A 20,488-nucleotide genomic window follows, 5' to 3' on the forward strand; every position below is an offset into this window, starting at 1 on the left:
CAAGTGGCCAAATCACACAAAAGGTGTTCAACCCACCAGCCACCAGGGAACCGCACACTAAAACCAGAACCCAGGGCCCACCCACCTCCCCAGCAGTGAACTGAAAACAGACGGCAGGACATGCCAGCGACGTGGTGGCCAGAGCTCTCGGGCACTGCTGGCCGGTGTGTCCGCTGGGGGACTGTGCCGGGGCCCCGGCCAGAGTCACTGCAGCTCAGTGTGCCCAGGAAACACCATGACCCAGCCTGCCACAACAGGACTGGGTGCAGGTGTCCACCACTGTGACTGCAAATATCACCAACAGTAGGGTGGACACGGGAGCAGGGGGGAAAGCAGGCACCACACTCCACATGTAGCACGAGACTCACATACCAGCGCCACGTGGCACCCAACGCAGACGCTTGGCGTACATGGGGTGCAGATCCCTTCTGCAGAGTCCCCTTTGCAGACAAAACTCATGAGAGTGTCAGCGGTCAGGCTGGTGGTCAGCTCGGGCGGCAGGGCTAGTAGGGGCCGGTGACACGGGTGTGGGCCGTAGGAAAATTCCTGAGGCCACACACAGATGGCGTGAGCTTCCCACGTGTCGGTTGTTCTCCAAGAAAAAGTACTCATTACTTGAAGAACAGTTCTATCACGATGCATCTCAAGTGTTTGAATAAATTGTATCATGAAACGTGAGCAGAAGAAAGGAGCAGCCTTTCTAAATTAGCATGGTTTCGTGTCAAATGTAATTTGGGGTAATTAAGTATTTAATTATACGGTTGTTAGCTACATTTCTTTCTAGATCTGTTATCTCCATTTGATATATTCAAACTGGTCACCGCGGCATCTGGGGGCTTGTCACCAGGAAGCAGGGGGGGCCTGTCACAAGTGAGGGCATCCTGTGCCATGTGTCCCAAGCTGCCCATGGGCTGGCAGGCGGGGCACCGTGCACACATGGACCTGTCCGAGGGTGGGTGGGTGACCGACCCTGAAGAGCACAGGCCTGAGAGTGGAGGCACCGAGTCTGGAGCAGAGCTGGCACGGGGCACGGGCTCCACTGTCCTCACCTCCACCTCCCGCCACCAGCAGGGCCACACAGGGAGCACGGCCAAGCCCAGCCTGGGCCGGCACCGGCCTCCCCGTATTCCAGCCACCTCCTCACGGTCAGCTCTGGAAGCCCACTCACCGTTGATGTCAGTGACCTGGAGCTCGACTGATGTTAGCTCACTGGGGAAACAGTGAGTGGTGTCAGGACTGTCAGATGTGGCTGCTCTCACAACGTCCCATGAAAGCTTTTCAGCACCTGGGAATCCAGAGAAAGGGTCGCCCAGATTTGCTCTGGTACAGGAACCCTCCTGGCTGCAGCTGCACAGTGACCAGCGTCCCGGGCCACCAGGAACCACACACACAGCCGTCTTCCGGAGCAGACCGTGGTGGAGGCTCAAAGAGGGGCAGGTCCCCCCGCCTCCTGGCCAACCTCCAGGCTGCCCGCCTGCAGACTGGGCTGCACCTGCTCGCGGGGCTGCAGCGAGGCAGGAGTGAATGTGTGCGCGGCCCCGGGAGCCCCTGCCCACAGCTGGGCGCCGTCGATACCACCAGCACCAGCACCGCAGCCTCCCCCACCCGGAGGAAGCTCACCTTTAACAGTCAGCTAGCGTGCAACGATGCCTCTGGGGTTTCCCTACGTGGTGCTGGACAAGCCAGACATCCCTCCTGAAGCGGCAAGCTCTCCCAGATCCCCTCCCATCAGGGGAGGGGCACTTCCTCCGGCCCTGGGGGGTCCCTATGCTGGTTCCTGGAGGGAACCAGGGACCGTGTGGGCGGGAGACAGGCTGAGTCATGACACACAAGGAAGTCAGTAGATGAGTTTCTGGGACAGTCAGGGTGCCATCTCATTGTTCATTTCTCTAGTTCATTCTGATGCTGTGACTTTTCAACTGAACACTAACCTCTCCCAGAACAGAAGGGGCACGTGAAGGCAGTCGAAGCTCACTGGGCTTCAGAGCCGGTGTGCGTCATCACGGCTGCTTCCGTGTGCTCGGTGCTGAGCTGGGCAGTGGGCGTCCCGGGGCCAGGGCTGGGGGAGAGAGCCCGGCTTCTCTGGGTTGCGATGCAGCTTTTAGCTTACAGGTAATGGGAAATCACTGAAGTTCTTCATGCAAGGGAGTGTTGTGACCTGAGTTTTGTTCTGAATTTTACAGAGCATATCCTACAATTACAGTGAAAAAAACTGTATCACAAGAAATCTGTGACTGGCTAATGGGGTAACTGGGACAAGACTTCACCCCTGCCACATATTACTATAAAACCAGGCAAAACAGATGAAGCAGCAGCTTTCAAAAATCGGACTCTGATTCCTGATGGAAAAGAAATCAACAAGGTGAGTCCCGGATCACCCAGCCGCCTGCCAGGAGGCACTTGACAAACCGCAGCACCCAGAAGGGGAACCCAAATCAGTTACAGCCTTCTACTGAGTTGAGAAGACAGAGATGAGCATTAGCCAAGGCGAGGGTAGCTGGAACTTGCAGGTGCCAGTGGAGAAAGGACTGCAGGAATCTCAGGTTGTGCACACACGGGGTGCAACCCAGGAGGCCTGGCCAAGAACAGCTGGGAGCTGCAGCTGGACAGTTCCCAGGACCCACACGGGGCCGGGAGACTCCTGATCCACCAGTTCTTGCTGAACACCTGCCCTTCACACACGTGGGGTCTCCCGAAGCCCCACAGGCTTAAGGAATAGGACTAACCGAGCTTACAGTGAAAGCTGCTTTAGCCCTGCCCTGAAAAAAGCCTAAAAACAAGCTTCAAAAGGATCAAGCAATCCACAAGCAGCTTAGCTGTCAGTGAAAACAAACCCATACTCTTCAAATGAAGACAAAGTCCTGCACCCAGTCGAAAGCCACCAGCCACGCGAAGATGCAGAAGAATGTGACTCATGACTAGGAGAAAGACCAGTCAGCAGAATGGACTCAGGAATGGCAGCAAGGATGAGTCAGCAGACAGACCTGAAGACACTTCGAGCTGCTGGAAACATGCTCAAGACTTTAAATGAAAAGCATGAACACATGAGGACAGAAGTGAAGGCTATAAAAGATCCAAAGGGGCTGCTAGAGACACAAGTAAATCTCTGGAATGGACAGTTCTCAGGATGGAGCTCGCAGCATCTACAACACTGCAGAGGAGCAGAGCAGTGAACCTCAAGACAGAGCAAAACAAACTACGCAGCACGAAGTACGCGGAGGGAAAAGAGGCCAAAAAGAACAAGGCTCAGTGCCTCGCAGAGACGCTCCCGCAGTGGGAGGGGGTGAACAACGCCTGACCCCAACACACCCCAAACAGCAGGCAGACGGTAAAACCAGCCCAAGACTCATCATCATTAAGTTGCTGGAAACCAGCGAGAAACAGAAAATCGTAAAAGCTTTCCTCTAAGGAACGCCCAGGGACACGCTCCTTCCCTTTTTACAGTTTTCCCAAATCTGCACAGAAGCTGCCTAGACAAAGCCCCTGACAGAAGCCACTGAGCCCTCCCCAACCTCAGGGGCGACTTTGAGACTTTCCCCCTAAATTACTTGCCCAATTAGATTTCCAGTCCACTCTATATAATACTTTCTCTCAGCAACTTTACACATATTCTCCTGGGAGTGAACCTAATAAAAATTTCAGACTATTCTGAAAGTCCTTAGGTGAGAAGCTTCAAACATTTAAAACAACATTAACTATTTGAGTAAACTCTTTACTGACATACAATACATACAAAAAAGGGGCACAAGGCATAAGTAAACACTCATGCAAGCGGCTCCCAGACCAGGAGGACCCACATGGGCTGGACTGTGGCGGGAGCTGCCACAGGGAGATGCCCCCGGGCGGTCACAGGGCTTACTAAGCAGTCCTGGCACTGCTTTTCACACTAAGTTCCCTAAGAAAGGTTTTCCCTCCAAAAATCAAATTTTCACTCCCCTTGGAGTGGGAAGGATACACCTGCTTCCAGGCAGGGCCACTGGGGGGGGGGGGGGGGGACAAGGAACAGACACAGGAGGGTCATGAAGGGGACCTCCACGGTGACCGCAATGCTCCAGGGAAAGGGGCTGAGGCAGAGATGCCCACATGTCAACAGACGCGACCTCTGGGGGGTGGGGGGGAAGGCATGTGGTCACTGGTTTTATTTCTTTTGAACTTCTGTTTGCTTGAAAAAAAATTCACAACTATGAAGACTTACTAATAAAAACTCTCTCCAAATATCTTGTAGAACTGGAAAGAAATAAGTACATTGGAAGGAATCTTGGCAGAAATCAAGCCTCCATACTTTGAAAAACTAAAATCTAAGTCTGACTAGTGTTTACAAATACTTAGTACTTCGTACCCTATAAATACACTATGTTTTCTGGGTATAATTTTTAAGTTCAAAAGCAAACCATAAAGAATGTGATACATTAAACAGACTTAAAATACAGACTTCTGGCTACAATAACCCCCTCACACAGCAAATTACAAATGAACATTCCATCTTACTTTTAGCAAACATCTCTGAAAATGTGCAAACAGGCTGCACGGTTTTTCTGACGAGGAGATTTTGTGCAAATCCCATGGCACTGCTCTGAAACCTCTCCATTTCTCTTTCTCGTTCATAATTTTATGGAATGCGAATTCACTGGCCAAAAACACTAAGGATAATAACATCTTATATTCAACAGACAGAGGCCGTTTAACTCCCCAGTTAACAGGGGTGTGACTGTCACTGTAGGGCAGTAGCTCTGAGGGCCCAGGAAGCAGTCTGCCGTGGTGCCTGCTCCCGCCTGGCGGTCCCACCAGGCAAAGGGAAGATGCGACGAGGCCCAGAGTAAAGATGAAGACACAGATGGAGGGAGAACGGCATGCCGGTGGGCTTCCCCCGTGGCCCGGTCCCCGCTACCGTGAGGTGAGCTGCTCTGGGGGCAGGATGCTGGCCACGCTGGAGCTTCCCGGAGGAGCCAGCAGTTTCCAGCGAATGACCAAAGGCAACAGGCGGCTTTCTGTGTGTTGCATTTATTCCCTCATGCAGGATGGTGTTAAAGGAGAGACCCTGCAAACCCCAGACACCTGCTGTGATAAGAGTCACTTCTGGAAACCAAGTTGACCGTGAATGTAGAGCACAAGGGAAACAGAGCCAAGAGGCAGGCCCGGATGGGGAGCGGGGGTTGGACTTGGGCAGGAGGAGGGACCCCAAGCCTGGGGGTGGGGATCAGGGACCCCACCCTGGATCTGGCCCTGACCGTGCCCACCAGGGTTCACGCAGTGTCCAGCAGGGTTGCAGATGGGCAGGACCCAGAAAGACACTCAGCCCTGGCCAGGTGAGTGCAAACTTCTGGGAGAAGGGCCCTCCTGGGCCCTGGGGAGGGAGCAGCCAGACCCAAGACCACTCGCACCCTAGCACCAAGAGGAGTAGGTGGAAAGGACTGGAAAGTTCTAGTCTATGACAGCCCACTTTCTTCTTCCTTTCCTGCTGAAAGTTCTATTTCCAAACAAGACAAAACAGACCTGCTCCCAGCAGCATCTCGGGTGAGTATGGGCGAGTGAAGGAGTCACAGACTCTCCTTCTTCACATCCACCACAGGCGGGGGTGGGCCAGGGGGACAAAAATCAGCCACAAATTTAGCAAAAGCAGCCAAAAAAAAAAAAAAAAAAAAAAAGAGGGCGCAGTCTGATGCCAGAAGCTTCAACCAAGAAAAAGAAAAAAGCCAACAAATGATAAGAATAAAAAGGTTTTGACAGGCTCTGCACGTGACCCACCGCTGAGAACCCATCAGTTGTCCCGGGGAGGAAGGCATACCAACAAAACCCTGAGCGTTCTTCTGGAGGCGGGTGGCAGGGCAGCTCGGGGGACCAAGGGGAAGCCCTGCGGGGAGAGCCCAGCGGGGAGAGCCCAGCTGGCGCTGCGGAGGTCGGCACCGGGCGGAAGGGCACCAGGGCTCAGCACTGCGGCCTCTCTGGGCTCAAGACGTCAGTGCCAGAAAGCCCGGTGATGAGGACCAGGCGGGCTGCTGACACCTGCAGACGGGGGGATGCGCTGAAAGACAGGTGGACGGATGGGCGGACAGATGGGTAGGTGGGTGGGTGGATGACAGAAGGTACACGATACGCAAAAAGCAAACACAAGGTCTGGTCTGGAAGAAGACGTAGCCTAGAGAACTTTAGAAATTCTTCAAGTTCTAAGAGAGAAAGGGGCCAATGCAAAGATGATTAGACCAAGTGAGGACAAAAATCAGTACTATTACAAAATGAATAGAAAGTAAAAAAGAAGCGAGATATGTCTAAGAAGTTAAAATAATGACACAGAAAAAAGACTTTTACAACCAAACTGCTTTGAGTAGAACTGACTGACTTTCTCAAAGAAGCAGAAGCGAGCCCCGCGGGCTCTCAGCCAGTTCCCTGGCAAGGGGGGTAAAGAAGCAGAGGGCCTAAACTTCCTGGCAGCCTGGTCGTCCCTGGGTGTGGGAGTTGGGTGGAGTAGGGGGATCCTGGCAACGCTGCTTGGTGCAAAGTTAAAAAAAAAAGAAAAGAAAGAAAATAGGAGAATAAACTTTTATGACAACGAAGCTGCGCTGTGCCCGACCCCAGGTGCAGGCTGCTGGAAGGCTCTCTCCCCTCAAGGCGAGGTCTCAGGCCCCCACCAAGCTCCTGCCGCTGGGGGTCTTCAGCGTGAATAATTTGCCACGGGGCAGATCAGCACCCTTTGAGCCTCTCTGAAGTGCCGGAATGGTCTTCCTTTCCTCGGGGCAGAATCTGCCCCCGCGCTCACTTGCCCCTGGCTTGCCCTCCAAGGACTGACCCCCACGCCTGCCTTCACAGGGTGGTCTCTGGCTTGGGGCCCCTCTCCCTCTGCGGGCTGGGGGGGGGGGGCGGCTGCACACAGGGCACCGGGCAGCCCCCCGACAGGGCAGCCCCGGAACCGACCGCACGGTGGGAACAGCTCTCATAAGAGGACAACGTGGGAACTGAACACAGCAGTTAATGACTCCAAATGAGCTCACTGACGAGGTTAACTGAACCCAAACTATTTCTGGGTGAGCGCTTTATTAGTCACCAGGACTAGGCCGGGCGGCTCGGTGGAGGCAGGCCCAGCTGGTGAGGAGGCCGCTTCCCAGAGCTGGCTCCTGACTCACCCCGGCAGCGCAGGGCGCCCCCCTCACCCCAAGGAGCTGGCGCTGCGGGAGCTCCGGGCCCTTGGGGACCACAATCCCCAGCCCAACACAGAGTATGGAACATCTCGTGTGGAGAGAGACACGCTCCTGGGTCCCCTCAACCAGTCTCCATCCCCCGCTGGGCAGGGGTCCACAGCAGGGTCGGGGGCACCCCAGGAAGCAGATGTCAGGACCTGGAGGGTCTGAGGCTGGAGCTGGGGCTCTGGGGTGAGGTGGGGGAGGCCAGGGCCTGGCCCTGCCATCAGGCAGACCTCAAAGTCTGAGTTCCCACTTCAGCTTGGTATCTACGTGACCCTCTTTCTGCTGGGGTGTTTTTACGTGTAAAGACAGCAGAATATAACACATTCCTCCCAGAACTAACATGCAAATGAAATGAGATGAGTTTTTCTTCTTACTTATAATCAGAAAAGAAACTGAAGGTGGAAAGATAATAAAAGCATAAATAAACTCCATAGAATACATGTAACTGTCTGGCCCAGTTCCTGATATTCACGGTGTGCTCGTGAAATCATGACCATCCCCAGCCTCTGTCACAGAGGGGCCCACCAAGGGGAGGGTCTGTCCCCAGGGGCACTGGGTCTGAGGTGGAGAGGAGGGGCGGGGGGGGGATCCCCCATAGGGAAGGGGGAGCCACTGCCACCAGCCAGGATACCACTTCCTTAGAAAGGACACCCAGGCCTGTGAGTCGGGGACTTCCCACACTTGGGAAGTTTAGCTTTTTAAAAATCACAAAATGGAATATATAATCAAACTCCCTGGGGTTCCTGCATCTACTGCTGACAAGAAAACTTTAGAGATAACAGAAGCTTAATATTTATGAGTAGACTGATCATATTAAATACCCTCAAATTTCCAAATTTCCTGCAGAAATGAATGCCTTCTACCAGAAAAGGCGACTGAGCACAGGGTAGAAAGGGCCAGCGCAAGCAGAACACTGTAAAAACCACTTGCTTTCAGCCTGGGTTTGGTTACAGGTCTTAATTAAGGAGGCTTTCCCACTCCTAGCTTAAGACTGATTAAATGACATGATTACCATTGTAATAAGATATGTAACATCATTCTTTTATTAAAAAATACGTCCCCAAACACAAACCTAAGGATGTGTCTGGTCTCAGCCTCAGGTACCAGCACATCTCACACTTCCCACGCTGGACCGACGGACAGAGAGCGACCAGCTGCGCCTTCCAGGCCGGCAGACTCGGGCCCCACCTGCCCTCCAGGTACAGGGCTCCGGCCTGTCCAGGCACAAGCAACCCTTCCTAAGGCCCGTGACTGAAGTCATCGGTTGTAGGACAATAGAAAGTGTCAAGAAAGCGACAGTCAGTTTCTCTTTAACTCACAATAACGAGAGTAACCTTGGACCCCATTACTTTCCGCAGCTCTGACAGTCCGTGGGGCCCACAGCCAGTAAATAAATGAAGTAAAGTGCTCTTACATTTTCATAGACTATAAAGCCCAACTCCCAATAGAAAAGAACAGAGCAATCAAAAAGGTCAAAAAGCAAAGCAAAACCTGTGAGCGTGAGGACTTTGACAAGCATTAGAAGAAATGAGGAGCACCTGGAAGAACGGGAGATTCTTAAACAATCATTGAACTAAAATGATAAAGGTTACATCACAGAAATATCTTCAGTGAAGCAGGACAACGCTGGCCCTTTCCTTCTTGGGTCGGCCTCGTTAAGAGAATTCCCACGCACAAAGTCATTTAAAGACAGAGTTTTGATTCCTGTGAATTCATTCCACTACACTCAATTCAGCTATTAAATTTTAAGGTAAATTTAGCAACTGAGAGTCTCACCCGAATTTCCAGAATTGCTCAAATTCAGCAAGAGCTTTGACAACTTCACTCATGCTGGCTTACAAGCTGGTTCTGCAACAAGGCAGAGCGGGTTGTAACTTGCCAAGCACAGGTACGCGCCAGGCCTCGCCAGGCGTCGTTATCACACTGCACACGTCCCCCAACAAACCGCTTCCCAAACACGCCGCGGGCACTGGGAGAGACGGGGCCCCCGCAACTGGCCCTAACCCACCCCCCCAAGCACTATGGGGTACGGACAGGCCAAGAAAACATCATTTACTCATGCTTAATAGGAAATACACTTCTACAATTTAAAAGCTTCATTAAAAATAATAAAAAATATACATCAGAAAGTGTGACTTACCACCATCAGACACAGTTGCAGACTGAAAGAAAAGAGAGAGAGACATGAGTTAATGAGGCCTCATGACAGGTCAGGAAACAGCACGTGCACGTGAGGAGCAAACCCAGGGACTCCAGAGGGTCTGAGGCTCGCGGGCAGTGTCCCGGGAGAGCTGCCACCTCTCCGAGTCCAGAGTCACTTCCAGTTCCGGAGTGAGCCCCGCCCAGCGGAGCCGGGGCCCAGGAGGGCGGAGGTGCCCGTCTTCACTGAGCAAACCCCAGCATGTCCGACAGCCGGGCTTACTAACAACCTCGGTGCAACAGCCTTACGGATGTCAGTCTAACCGGCCCCGGGTCAAAGAGGTAGGGCCCCCGCCCACAGTCCAGCCAGGGCCCATCAGCACCCGTGCCCGGGGCCCAGGCCCGCCCAGAGTGGGGATACAGCCCCCAGTGATGGCAGAGCAGGGGTGGCCCCCAGCCCACCCGGGCCTCACCAGGTGGAGCGGGAACAGCCCCGAGCAGGCAGGCGTGGGGGGAGCTCCAAGCAGGGGCTGGAAGAGGCGGGAGACTCAGGAGAGAAGGGGTGCTGATCAAAGGCCTAGGAACGAGAACCCAGGCACCGGGCAGGAGGGCAGGTCCCGACCAGAGGGGGTCGGCGGCGGAGGGAGGTCCCAGGGCGACAGGCACTCAGTCACTGAGCTCCGAGCAACTCACAGAGGGGACATCTGAGCAAGACCACCTGGGGACACACATGCAGGTGGGACAGCTCTGAGGCTTTGGAAGGTCACCCCCAGGGAGAGACAAGACAGGGAGGGAGGGAGAGGCTCCTGAGAGGTCGGGACGGGGAAGAAGCCGGGTGGAGGAAGGCAGGGTGTCAGCGGCACAGACATCAAGAAGCCTGACCTGTGGGAAGGGGGCCGGGTTCAGTATGGGGGGGCCGGGTAACTGGCCACCTTCCATCGCTGCCCAGCGGCCGCAGAGGGGCTGCAGTCTCCCCAGGCCCATCCCCCCAGGCCTCACACGCCTTCCTCTGCAGACGGAGGGGAGACGGGGTCCCAGGGCATGTGGGAGGCTTGGCCGACAGAGGGGAGCAAACGGGGAGCACCTTCCCAAATGCCGGGCCTCCCCAGCAAGTGGAGGTCACTGTTTTTTTTAACTTTGGATTGAAGTGCAGTTGTTTACAATGTTAGCTTCAGGTGTACAGCAGTGATTCAGTTATACATATACATACATACACACACATAATTTTTTCTAAGAGGTCATGTTTTAAGACCCCTAAGGCTAAAAGCCAAACCAGCAAGGTCCAGAGGTACCCCGGGTTAGCCGGCCTGCAGTTAACGCCCCCACCACGCCCACCACGGGGGAGTGAAGCACATGCCTGTGGTCTGGATTCTGAGAAGAGCCGCCCATGTCAAATGCACCCCCGGCTCACTGCTTGGCCTTCCCATCGCCAGCACCAGAGCCCCCAAACCCTGTTTCCCAGCCTGCATGGAAGATGGGGGACCCTCTCCCATTTCGAGAAGACCTGGTCTCAGCCCCTCACCTCGTGGGACTTACACCTGCAAGACCAGAGAGCCTCCTGCCCCAGAGGGCCCGTCCTCGGACAACAAGAACAGGGCATGTCACGGCGAAAAGCATCCTGAGTCCCAGGTAAGAAACACTCTGGAACAGGAACTCAGCACCTTACCAATATATTTTTCCATGTAAAATCATATGCTGTTGTGTTTCCAGCTTTTAAACTGTTGTCTTGCCAGACAGGCAGGCAAAGAGCAGAGCCTGTGAGCCAACACAGCCATCAGCCCTCGCCCACCGAGGGTCCGGTTTTCCCTTCAGGAGCGGGGTGGGTCTCCTCCCCAGGCTGACAAATGCTCTGGGAAAGCTGTCCTTCCCATGCTCACAATACATCACCGCCAGTCGTGGTATAAACTAAATAATATCAAAGGTACATTATTCCTTTGAGATGATGGGAAGAAAATCTGCCCTGGCTCGTGGTCTCCCACCTCCGCTCACGACCCGTTGTCCCGGCAACCATCTCTATCCCCACCAGACGTTAGTCTGAAAGTACAGTTCCACGGAGACACGCTTTAATGTCACCCGGACATAAACCACGGTCCTCCTCCGAGTTTACACACTTTCAGAGAAATAGGTGATGACTTCTTAACCGACTACTTAGTCTGCAAATAAGTTCCCAGTAACATAATTCTTCTGTTTACCGGCTAACGTTTGCTCTATTTATCTGCACGCACACCTGGGAGAGACGGAGCTGGTACCAGGGCAGGCACGTCAGGGCCCTCCGGGTCCTCAGCCCTTGTGAGAGGGGCCCGGAAGCAGGCCTAGAAGCACAACACAGCGGACTCTTTCTAAGGGGAGGTGAAGCTGTCAGCACACCGCAGTGACAGGTGCCGCCTCGGGGGAGGGTGGCCGGCACCGGGCATCAGGGTGGACCGGGGGTGCAGGCAAGCAGCCTGCTGGCAGCAGGCGGGGGAAGGCGGGCAGCTCCCAGGTCATCTCTCCCGGCCTCGGGGCTGATGCGTCCAGTGTCTGACCAAGTTACTCTTACACCTAGTTTGCCTTTTTTTTTTTTTTTTTGAGCACATCCTGGCTGATGGGGGAAGTCCAAAAAGGCAAAACTTCAGAAACTCCCATAGAGAATTCCGAAAGCACACCCCCCACAAAAGGCAAGCAGGACTGACCGCAGCTCAATGTGACTACAAGTCGGCACTCCCAAATTTCTTGCTTAGACCACTGTAGGCTTTTATGAATTAAAACTTGACACTCCTCATGTTTGTTCTGAAACCCAGTATAACTTGTATGAATACTGGGTTTTCATTAGCTCAGACTTCGTCAGTTCTTCCCAAATTCCCATGTGGACATGCTATACGTACAAAAATCAGACCTGCAAAAAACAAGCTGCCCATGAAAAAAGGTCCCAGAAAGAGCGCGTTTTCTATGCTTACGATGTAAACATAGACCATAATGAGCAGCCCTGAAGAGGTCTGTACTACGTCTCCAGGACTAGAGTTCAACTCAGCGTAAGCACGTCTGTCTCACGAGAACGCGCCAAGTGCTTTAGATGTGTTATTTAAGGTCGAACAGTCCCCATTCCTCGGGTCTGCCTCTCCAGCCGGAGAGTTCAGTGGACAGTGATTTGGATTTATTCCCAGCAGGATATCTGTTTGGACCGCACGGCCTGAGGAAAAGGGACAGTGCCCCGCGGCCCATCCCCCACAGGGTCCACAGCTGCACAACACCGTGCACGCGCGCACACACACACACACACACACACGCATACCACCCCACTCTTTCCAGCAGTTTCAACCAAAGAGACAAATGGACGTAAGGCTCACGTGGAGGCAAGGAAAAGGCACTGATTTCTAGGTTCAAACCGTGATGTTCACAGCAGAGAATTTCTGTGGTCCCAAGTCAGTGACGACAACAGAACGAAGGAACCCCGGGTGTGTTCAGTGCCACCCAGAGACAACAGGCCTAGGCCAGGGACGGAGGGCAGGGCGGCCACCGCGAAGCCCCCAGAGGCTCCTGCAGAGGGAGAGGGCATGGGATGGGGCACTGAGGGGAATCTGTGTGTCTCCTTTCAAAGTGTGTGTGTCCCAAAGAGCTCTTCAACTTCAATAAAATCAGAAGAAGCCAAGATCCCATAATGGCAGCTAATATTTCTGCCATGCCCTTGGACACGCCTAAGATAATTCACTGTAAACACTTCTAAAAGTCTGAAGTAACACAGATGTGGGGCCCAAGCGCGACACTGACACGGGGTTCAATGTAAACATCCGACTTTACGCAAGACTCCTCCGACCCTACCACTGAAGTCCAGACTGAGAATCCCGCTCCTCACTGGCCCACCCAGCTTAAGAAAGACAAGAGCCCCCACCGCGGAGACAGGGCGGGAGGTCCAGGGCTCTGGAACCTTCCCAACTCAGCACCCCAACAGGACAAGTCAAGCTAACGTCAACACTGGCCTTCCCGGGACGGTCTGTGCAGGAAGTGGCACTGAGCGTAGTTCTCAGACGGAGGCGCGCCGGGAGCTCCTTCTGGGTAAACAGAGCTCGCTCAGACCAGGGCCCCAGCCCCGCGCTCCTCTGAAGCTGAAGCCCCACCCCAGGAAATGTTTTCTCATAAAGGCTGAGATAGAGTCACGCTCTCAAACCTCTGCCTTGAGGAGTCGAGCCTGGGCCGGAGCCATATGCTTCCCAGGCAGGCAGAGCCCGGGTTCAGGTGGTTGTGGGTGCGGGACGTGGGGTGCAGCCGTGCCCTGAAGGTCAGCAGGGTGCGGGCAAATCCTGGGATGGCTTCCACTTGTTCAGCCAGTCTTGCTGAGCACCAAGTCCCCTCGGGCTGTTGCTGGAGACAGGGGTGTGGGAGGAGGGCTGATGGCGGGCAAGGAAGGATCACTGTCAGGCAGACCTGGAGGGGCTCGGAGGGTCGCATTCAGGGGCTTGGAGGCTGGCGCCAAGCCTGGGGTTGGGGAGACCAGGCAGGAGCAGGTGCAGGCGCTCCCTGGGCCTCCTGCATGTCCACAGGGACAAATTTCCAGGTCTGCAGAGGCAGGTTGGGGACGGCAGCCTCTGAGTGGCAGCTGGGAAGGACCCAGAGGAGGGGAGCTGGTCAGAGGCCGCTGGTTCAGGAGACAAGCCTCCCCACCCCCGCCCCCACGTGCAGGACCACAGCTGAGAGGGGCCCAGCTTCCACTCCTGTCAGACGAGGACCCGGGAGAAAGGGGCTGCATACAGCCTCGCAGGGGAAGGAGCGGAAGAGGGGACAGGACACAACTTCAAGAGAAGGATGCAGGGAAAACCCAGTTCACAGTGACCAACCTCTTCAGGAAAAAAAGCGGAAGATGTGAAAACAGAAATTTGATGACAGTTTCCCTCAGATAGATTAGGAGGCCTTCTTCTTAGATAGGTAACAAGAATCAGAGTGTTAAAAAGTGAGAAAAGAATTTGTGCAGCCGCAGATCCGGAGGGATGAACACAAAGGGTCCCTGCCTGACCGAAGCCCCTCCCCAGCCCAGTCTAGCCGGGGCAGGTAGGTGGCCTGACTGGGATGGTGCTGCCTGGCTCCGGTCAGGACCTTCCAGGAGTGGGCGCAGGAGAGGCCAGAGCAGGGGAGAGGTCAGTGAGCACAAGGCAGCTCATCTGAGCCAGAAAGAGAGACTCAGTCAAGGGGAAGGAACTCTGACAGCCGTCAAGCTCATCCTGAGAGGTTCAGAGACGGCAGGCAAAGCCCCTTTGGCAACCAGCCCACGGACAGGCATGCCTGGCTCCCTGCCGGCCCAGGCTCCCCTCCTGGAGCTGAGCCCTGTGCTCAGATGGCCCCTCCTGCCCACGCCACCCTGGGCGGACCTGGCCAGGAGAGGACCAGGGGTCCCGGTGTGGGTGATGTGGAGCAGGAAGCAGTGGCCGACCCCTCCTGCCCACCCCACACCTTCCCCTTTGAGCTCTCACTTCCCCACCACAAACACGGAGCCCTTCCCTCTTGGACACCAGGGCTGACCTCCTCGAGCCGCAGGGCTTTTCCCTGGGATCCGTGCCGATGCCCACCGCACAGCCCCACCTGGACCGCGCCAGCCCTCCCACCAGAGCCCACCGCTGCCCTAACGCCCCTCTGCTCAGCGCACTGCCCAGAAAAGACTGTTTTACCGTTTTTACAACGCAACCTTTTATTTTCAGATCCCACAAACAGCCCAGTGCAGGAAGAGTTAAGCCACTTGGTGTCGGGCAACCCTTCTCGCTGGTTCTCTAGCAGCAGAAAGGGGACTGATCGCCTGGGCGGAGAGGAGTCCACGCAAACCCGTTACACTGGACATGCTTCCAGATCATCCAAAGACTGCTGGACACACGAGCCCCCACGCATGCAACACAGCAGAATACTGTGCTCACGTCCAGACCCAGGGGGTGACTAACCTCCCTGAGCAGCCACCTCCGCCCGGGTCACTGGGCGTGGTGGACCCTGACTGTGGGTCTGGCCCAGTGAGAGCAGAGCGGGGACACATAGTCAGGTCAGGCGAGGTCCGTGCGGGGCCCTGGGCCCTAGAGGAGGGTGTAGAACTGGCCTGTGACCATGGGGACATGGGCTCTCTAGCCTCAATGGCCCTGCACTCTGCCCAGCGGGAACGGCCCCACTGGACCGCACACCATGCGCTTGGGCACAGCCCTCCGGGGCCGCCGCGGAGACCGGAGGCCTGGCTGCTGAGCCCCAGGCTGCGCCCCCCACTGCCAGCGAGGCCGGTCGGACGCGGCAGAGGTGCTGAGCGCTGGTCCGAGGTCAGGAGGCTCACCGAGCTGTCTCCCCGTGAGGACTTCTCGTGGCTGCTCGACCGCGGTCTCACCAGCACGCCGGCTGTAACAGCCCGTGGTGAGGCAGCTCGGGACCACAGGCGGCTCTGCTCTACACAGAGGCACACACCTACGTCTGCGGCGCTGGGTCCGCTGTTAAAAGACGGGGAAACTGAGGGGCTCATCTGGCCAGTGGGAGCCTCGTTCCTTCCGGGTCAGCACCCATCAGCTCCCTCTGTGCTTTGTAGATGGGAGGCGGCTCCAGTAAAGGCTGACGAATCCTCCACCCCGAGACCAAAGGAGCTGCCAGCAGCAGGGAGCCTCTCACAGGCCACGGCCTTCCCTGAGCACATCCATCCTGTGGACTGAGCCCTGGCTTTCTTGTGACACCTCCACTTTAAAGACAAACAATCTGAGGTTCAGAGGGGGAGACAGTCTACTTATGAGCACAGACAGACCTCGCAGGGGGAGAGGCAGCCTTCCAACACCCGTCCCCCAGCCCTACTGCCCTTCCCCATGGGAACTCCCACCACAGGGCCGGCCCCTCGCAGGGACTGAGCTGGAAGCCACGGCACTTTCTGCCCCTCTTCCACGGGCCCACGTGGAGCCACCGGAGCCACAGGACTCTGCTGCCCCACGACTTGGCAGCTCGTTCTCTGCTGCTTAAAACACAACCGTACTAACCAACTATTTTCAGCACGTTCACATGAACAAGTTATTTGCTGGGCTGAGAATCTGCAAAATTTCAAAAATATTTATATAGGCAAATACAAAGGCAGATATTTAGTGACTTTTTTTCACTCAAAATCAAAAACAAAATTTTTAAAAACTTGCTTTTGCAGACTATGGACATGAAAACGCAGCCTACATGTGTGCACAAAACACTAAGTGGCTAACTGGTCCACTGAGGACACAACATATCCAAAGGTCACTTGTCCACCAGGACGTGGACTGCAATCCAGTGCCCCTGCACAGAGACAGCCAGAGGCAGGCACACGGCCAGCACGCCTGTAAACAGCAAAGCCGTGCCCCGCCCTCTCACCTGGCTTTATTAGCACAAGGGGTTTCAAAATACACACTCGATGTTTCTACTCCACGAAGTCTGTGCTCACTCCCTAGGCGCAGTTCTTGCCCTGTCCAGCAGACCTACTTCCGCCTAGCAGGTCTACTCCTGTTTTCTGCGTGAGAGGAACGATGCAGTCATTTTCCTAAATCCAGCATCCAAACCAGTCGCTTCTGAGCGTGTAGTTGCGCCTGCAGTTCTCCACAGAAGGTTCTAATTAGGTATTAGGAGAACATATTAAGATGGAACAACTCTCAGAACAGGATGAATTTAAGATTGGTTCCCAGTAATTAGTGACAAATTTCTGTTAATAATTTAAATTCATTTTTACCTTTACATCAACACAACATAGTCACAAAAGGAAAGTAAAAATTATTCTTTATTTAATCTCACACCTTTTATTTTATTTTTTTAAAAATTTTTTGGGGGGGAAGTAGTTAGGTTTATTTATTTATTTGTGGAGGTACTGGGGATTGAAACCAGGACCTTGTGTGTGTTAGGCAGGCACTCTACCACTGAGCTGTACCCTCCTCCCCAGTCTCACACCTTAAAAAAAAACACTTTGGTGGGGAGGTCCTGGATGCAATCCCCAGTACCTCCATTAAAAAAATAATAAATGAACGTAATTACCCCCCCCAACAAAATTTTAAAAATAAATAAAAATAAATTAATTAAAAAACATTTTCTAGTAAGTTCACCTTTATAAGCTCAGATATTGATCAATCACTCGGCACGATGACCAGTGGTCCCCATGTATGTATGTGAGCCACAGCCATCTCATCACAGTAAAAAATGCTAGAAAGTAGTCATTTAAAGAACATGGTGCATTTTAATACATTCATGCAGCTGAAACTGAATCTGTCAACAAAATTAATTCACTCATCCTGAAAATCTGTTTGAATTACTCTGGTAAGGACCAGAAAAACACTGATGCTTCCTGTAAGGCTGACAGAGGATGCAGGCAGCTTCCCCCTCACCCAGAGGCTAGACTGGACCGGCTGCCACCAGCCTCGCTCCGGGTGCTGATCTGTGGCCGCAGAGCCGGCTTCTCCCTCTGCGGGACTCACTTCAGGCTCCAGGATGCAGGCATAAGATAAATGTTTTCCAAGTTTATACCTAAAAGCTACCATTCACTAAACAGGCTGAAGGTAAAGCAGAAACCAAGATGCCAAGTTTCCTTACAACAATTCTGTTTAAGTGAAAAGAGACATCTGGAGTCACTTACCTGCTGACTGTTTAAGACGGGGGTTTCCTTTGGCAACCCCTCTTCCAAATCCATCTTAAGACTGGAGAACGTCCGACCAGCACCCGGCACGCAGCTCTGAAATGCACCACCTAGCCCCGCCGCGCGCCTGTGCACGTCAGAAAGTTTAAAGACATTTCGGATGAAGTTCCAGTCCTCTCCCTTCGTAACCCATGGCAACAGGACACTGCAGGAAGCTGTGGTTTGCCAAGGATTCGGACTCTATCTCAATTGTCTCGGACAAAAAAAAGAAAAGCCGTTTACATAAACCACGCTGTGAGATCATTTTTAAAGCATTTCCTCTAAAAATCAGAAGAGTAAGACTTCAGCTGGGAGGGGCGATTTCTCAGCCAGCAAGCAGCTGCAAAGACCCGGCCTTCAGCGGCAGGGTGCCGTCCGCAGCCTTCATCACAGCTGCTGACGGCTCCACTCTCAGCCCCCGTGTGCACGCGTGTGCACGGCGCCAGCCCCGGAGCCCGCCGCACCCTGGGAGCCGTCTCAAGGCACCCAGCTCTGTCCCACCTCTGCCCTGTCTGCCCGCTGACACCTGACACAACCTGCAAGTGAGGAACCGCGGCGGGTCCTGGTTTACGAAAGGAAGAAGGAAAGAAAACGAAAGCTGTTTCCAGAACCTAGGTGTCACTGCAAAGCTAGCCACAGGCTTTCTGGAGATGCGGGCTAAACTGCTCACCCCGAAGTGCTTCGTTGTCCAAATCTCTCAGCAGCGATGCCCGGGGTCCCAGCTGAGCCGCTCCAGGACCTCCCCTCCCTCCTAGAAGGTGAGGCCAGAGCAGACCTCAGGGAGTATTTTGTCCATGACTGTGGGTGCAGCCCCAGGGCCAGTGGGCAGGGATGGCGGCCTCCAGTTTGGGGTCACCAGCTGGAATGCTGAGCCCACCTCACTCGGCTTTCCACGGGGCAGCATGAACGCAGCCCTCCAGAGTGTCCAGCGCAGAGACTCTGCCCCTGGGCATGCGGCCGGGTCTGCTACAGAAATGGCCTCAGGTGGCACTCACAGACCAGACGCGGCGCCGGCTGAAGCCTCCTCAGGCAGCTTCTCTCCAGAGATCCCTGCACGGCACGTGTGGAAGCAGGGGCAGGAAGGAGCAGAGGCCACTATGGCCACCCCTGCACCACCACTGAGCAGCAGGGACGCCAGCCTGGTGCACTGGAGACTTGGAGGCTGTGATGGGCCAGCCAGGAGGAGGGGCCTGCGGCCTGGCCTGGGGACCGAGGGGCGGCCGCGCGGAGGAACCAGGACTAAGGAAGAGGCGCAGGGCACCAGCAGGCGCCCTTCCCTGGAAGCGGGTCAAGGACACAGAAAGCCTCTCCTTCCAGCTCCTTCCAGCCCCAAGTGCTTTGTCCTCGGCCCCGGGCTCCCCGGGGCCCTGTGGTGCCTGCCTGGAGGGGCCTCAGAGCACTTTCCTTGGCAGGGCCCCACCTTTCAGGAGAGCAGAGCCGGGGATGCCCTTACAGCCAGGCCCTCCGGGCACCGGACGTCACCTTTGATCCCACCCTGAGCCACCTTGAGGTGAAAACACTGTGTGGCGTGAGCTGGTGGCCCAGAGGCTGAGACACGGGACCCAGCCAGGCCCAGGGCAGACAAACTGGACACGGTGGTCTCCCTCCCTCTCCCGAGCTTCACCTTCCGACACGCACACGCACACTCACACGTGCGCATACGCACACACACGTTCAGAGAACACGCCTCGAGGGCTCTGGAAAGGTGACCACGTGGTTTCGCAGTGGGCAGCCGAGCCTGTGGCCCTGTGGCCCTCATTATCTCTGACTTCCTAGGGGCCTGCACTGACTCATAGGGTCTGGAGGGGGCAGTGGGGGAGCCCGTCAGACCCTGGTGACAACCACGGGGGACCAAGAACGGACAGGGGCTGCCGGGCAGGCCACGCCCACAGGGCAAGCACAGAACCTCCCACTGGGCCCATGGGAAAAGCCAGCACCCAGGGGCTGAGCCGCCTTGTCTTAATTCTAACTTCAGGCAGAAACAACCGGGTCCCCACAGAAGCAGCATAGGTTCATCCTGTCTGTGTTTCACGCTGTTTCACCGGAAGGCGGCCCAGGCCTAACAGGGTCCACACGCAGCCGTTGCCTCTGGGTCTCTCTGTCTCCTTGGGCTTCACCATCTCCTCTTCTGCTGTCAATCTACCCCCTCCTCTGCTGTCTGCAGGGACAGGAGAGGGAAAGGATAGGACAAGAATTTGGCCACAAACTGCCCTGTGCCAGGTGGCACCCTCTGCGGCCCAGAGCCTGGCTGGCTTCCTGGGGAAGGAGAGGCCCCAGGCCCTCGGAGTGAGTGACCAGACATTCCAAGCACCACCACTCTCCCCATCACAACCTCTTCTTTCTGATGGGGGTGTTGACTCAGGGCCAGGTTGGGGCCTGGTTCAGACCTGTGCCTACGAAGCCCAGCACTGCCCCTAAAAAATCCAGCCAACTGGCCATTTGGGCACGAGAAGACAAGGCTGATGGCGGCATGTGGTGTGGAGCTGCCCAGCTGGGCCCTGCAGGATGGCCAGCAGTGGAGAGGCCACGGGAGCGCGCCAGCTCACAGCCGAGTCCTTCTCAGCCCCAGCCC

General features: G+C 55.1%; 1 protein-coding gene across 8 annotated transcripts in view; it reads right to left on the minus strand.

Annotated features, from left to right (window-relative positions):
* Positions 1-20,488, minus strand: part of RGS12 (regulator of G protein signaling 12) — a 113,558-nt gene that overhangs the window by 37,294 nt on the left and 55,776 nt on the right. For 4 of the 8 annotated variants that reach the window (XM_074351423.1, XM_074351413.1, XM_074351420.1 and 1 more), the window contains 2 exons: positions 9,319-9,340; positions 1,169-1,285 (listed from right to left, as the gene is read on the minus strand). In XM_074351423.1, the coding sequence (XP_074207524.1) occupies positions 1,169-1,285; positions 9,319-9,340 (139 nt within the window). Of the gene's footprint in view, positions 1-1,168; positions 1,286-9,318; positions 9,457-17,877; positions 19,960-20,488 lie in introns of those variants that run through there. The other 4 variants (XM_074351425.1, XM_074351432.1, XM_074351435.1 and 1 more) reach the window with 3 other exon arrangements.

The sequence above is a fragment of the Camelus bactrianus genome, chromosome 2 (assembly GCF_048773025.1).
Source record: "Camelus bactrianus isolate YW-2024 breed Bactrian camel chromosome 2, ASM4877302v1, whole genome shotgun sequence".
In the NCBI taxonomy this organism is placed as follows: domain Eukaryota; kingdom Metazoa; phylum Chordata; class Mammalia; order Artiodactyla; family Camelidae; genus Camelus; species Camelus bactrianus.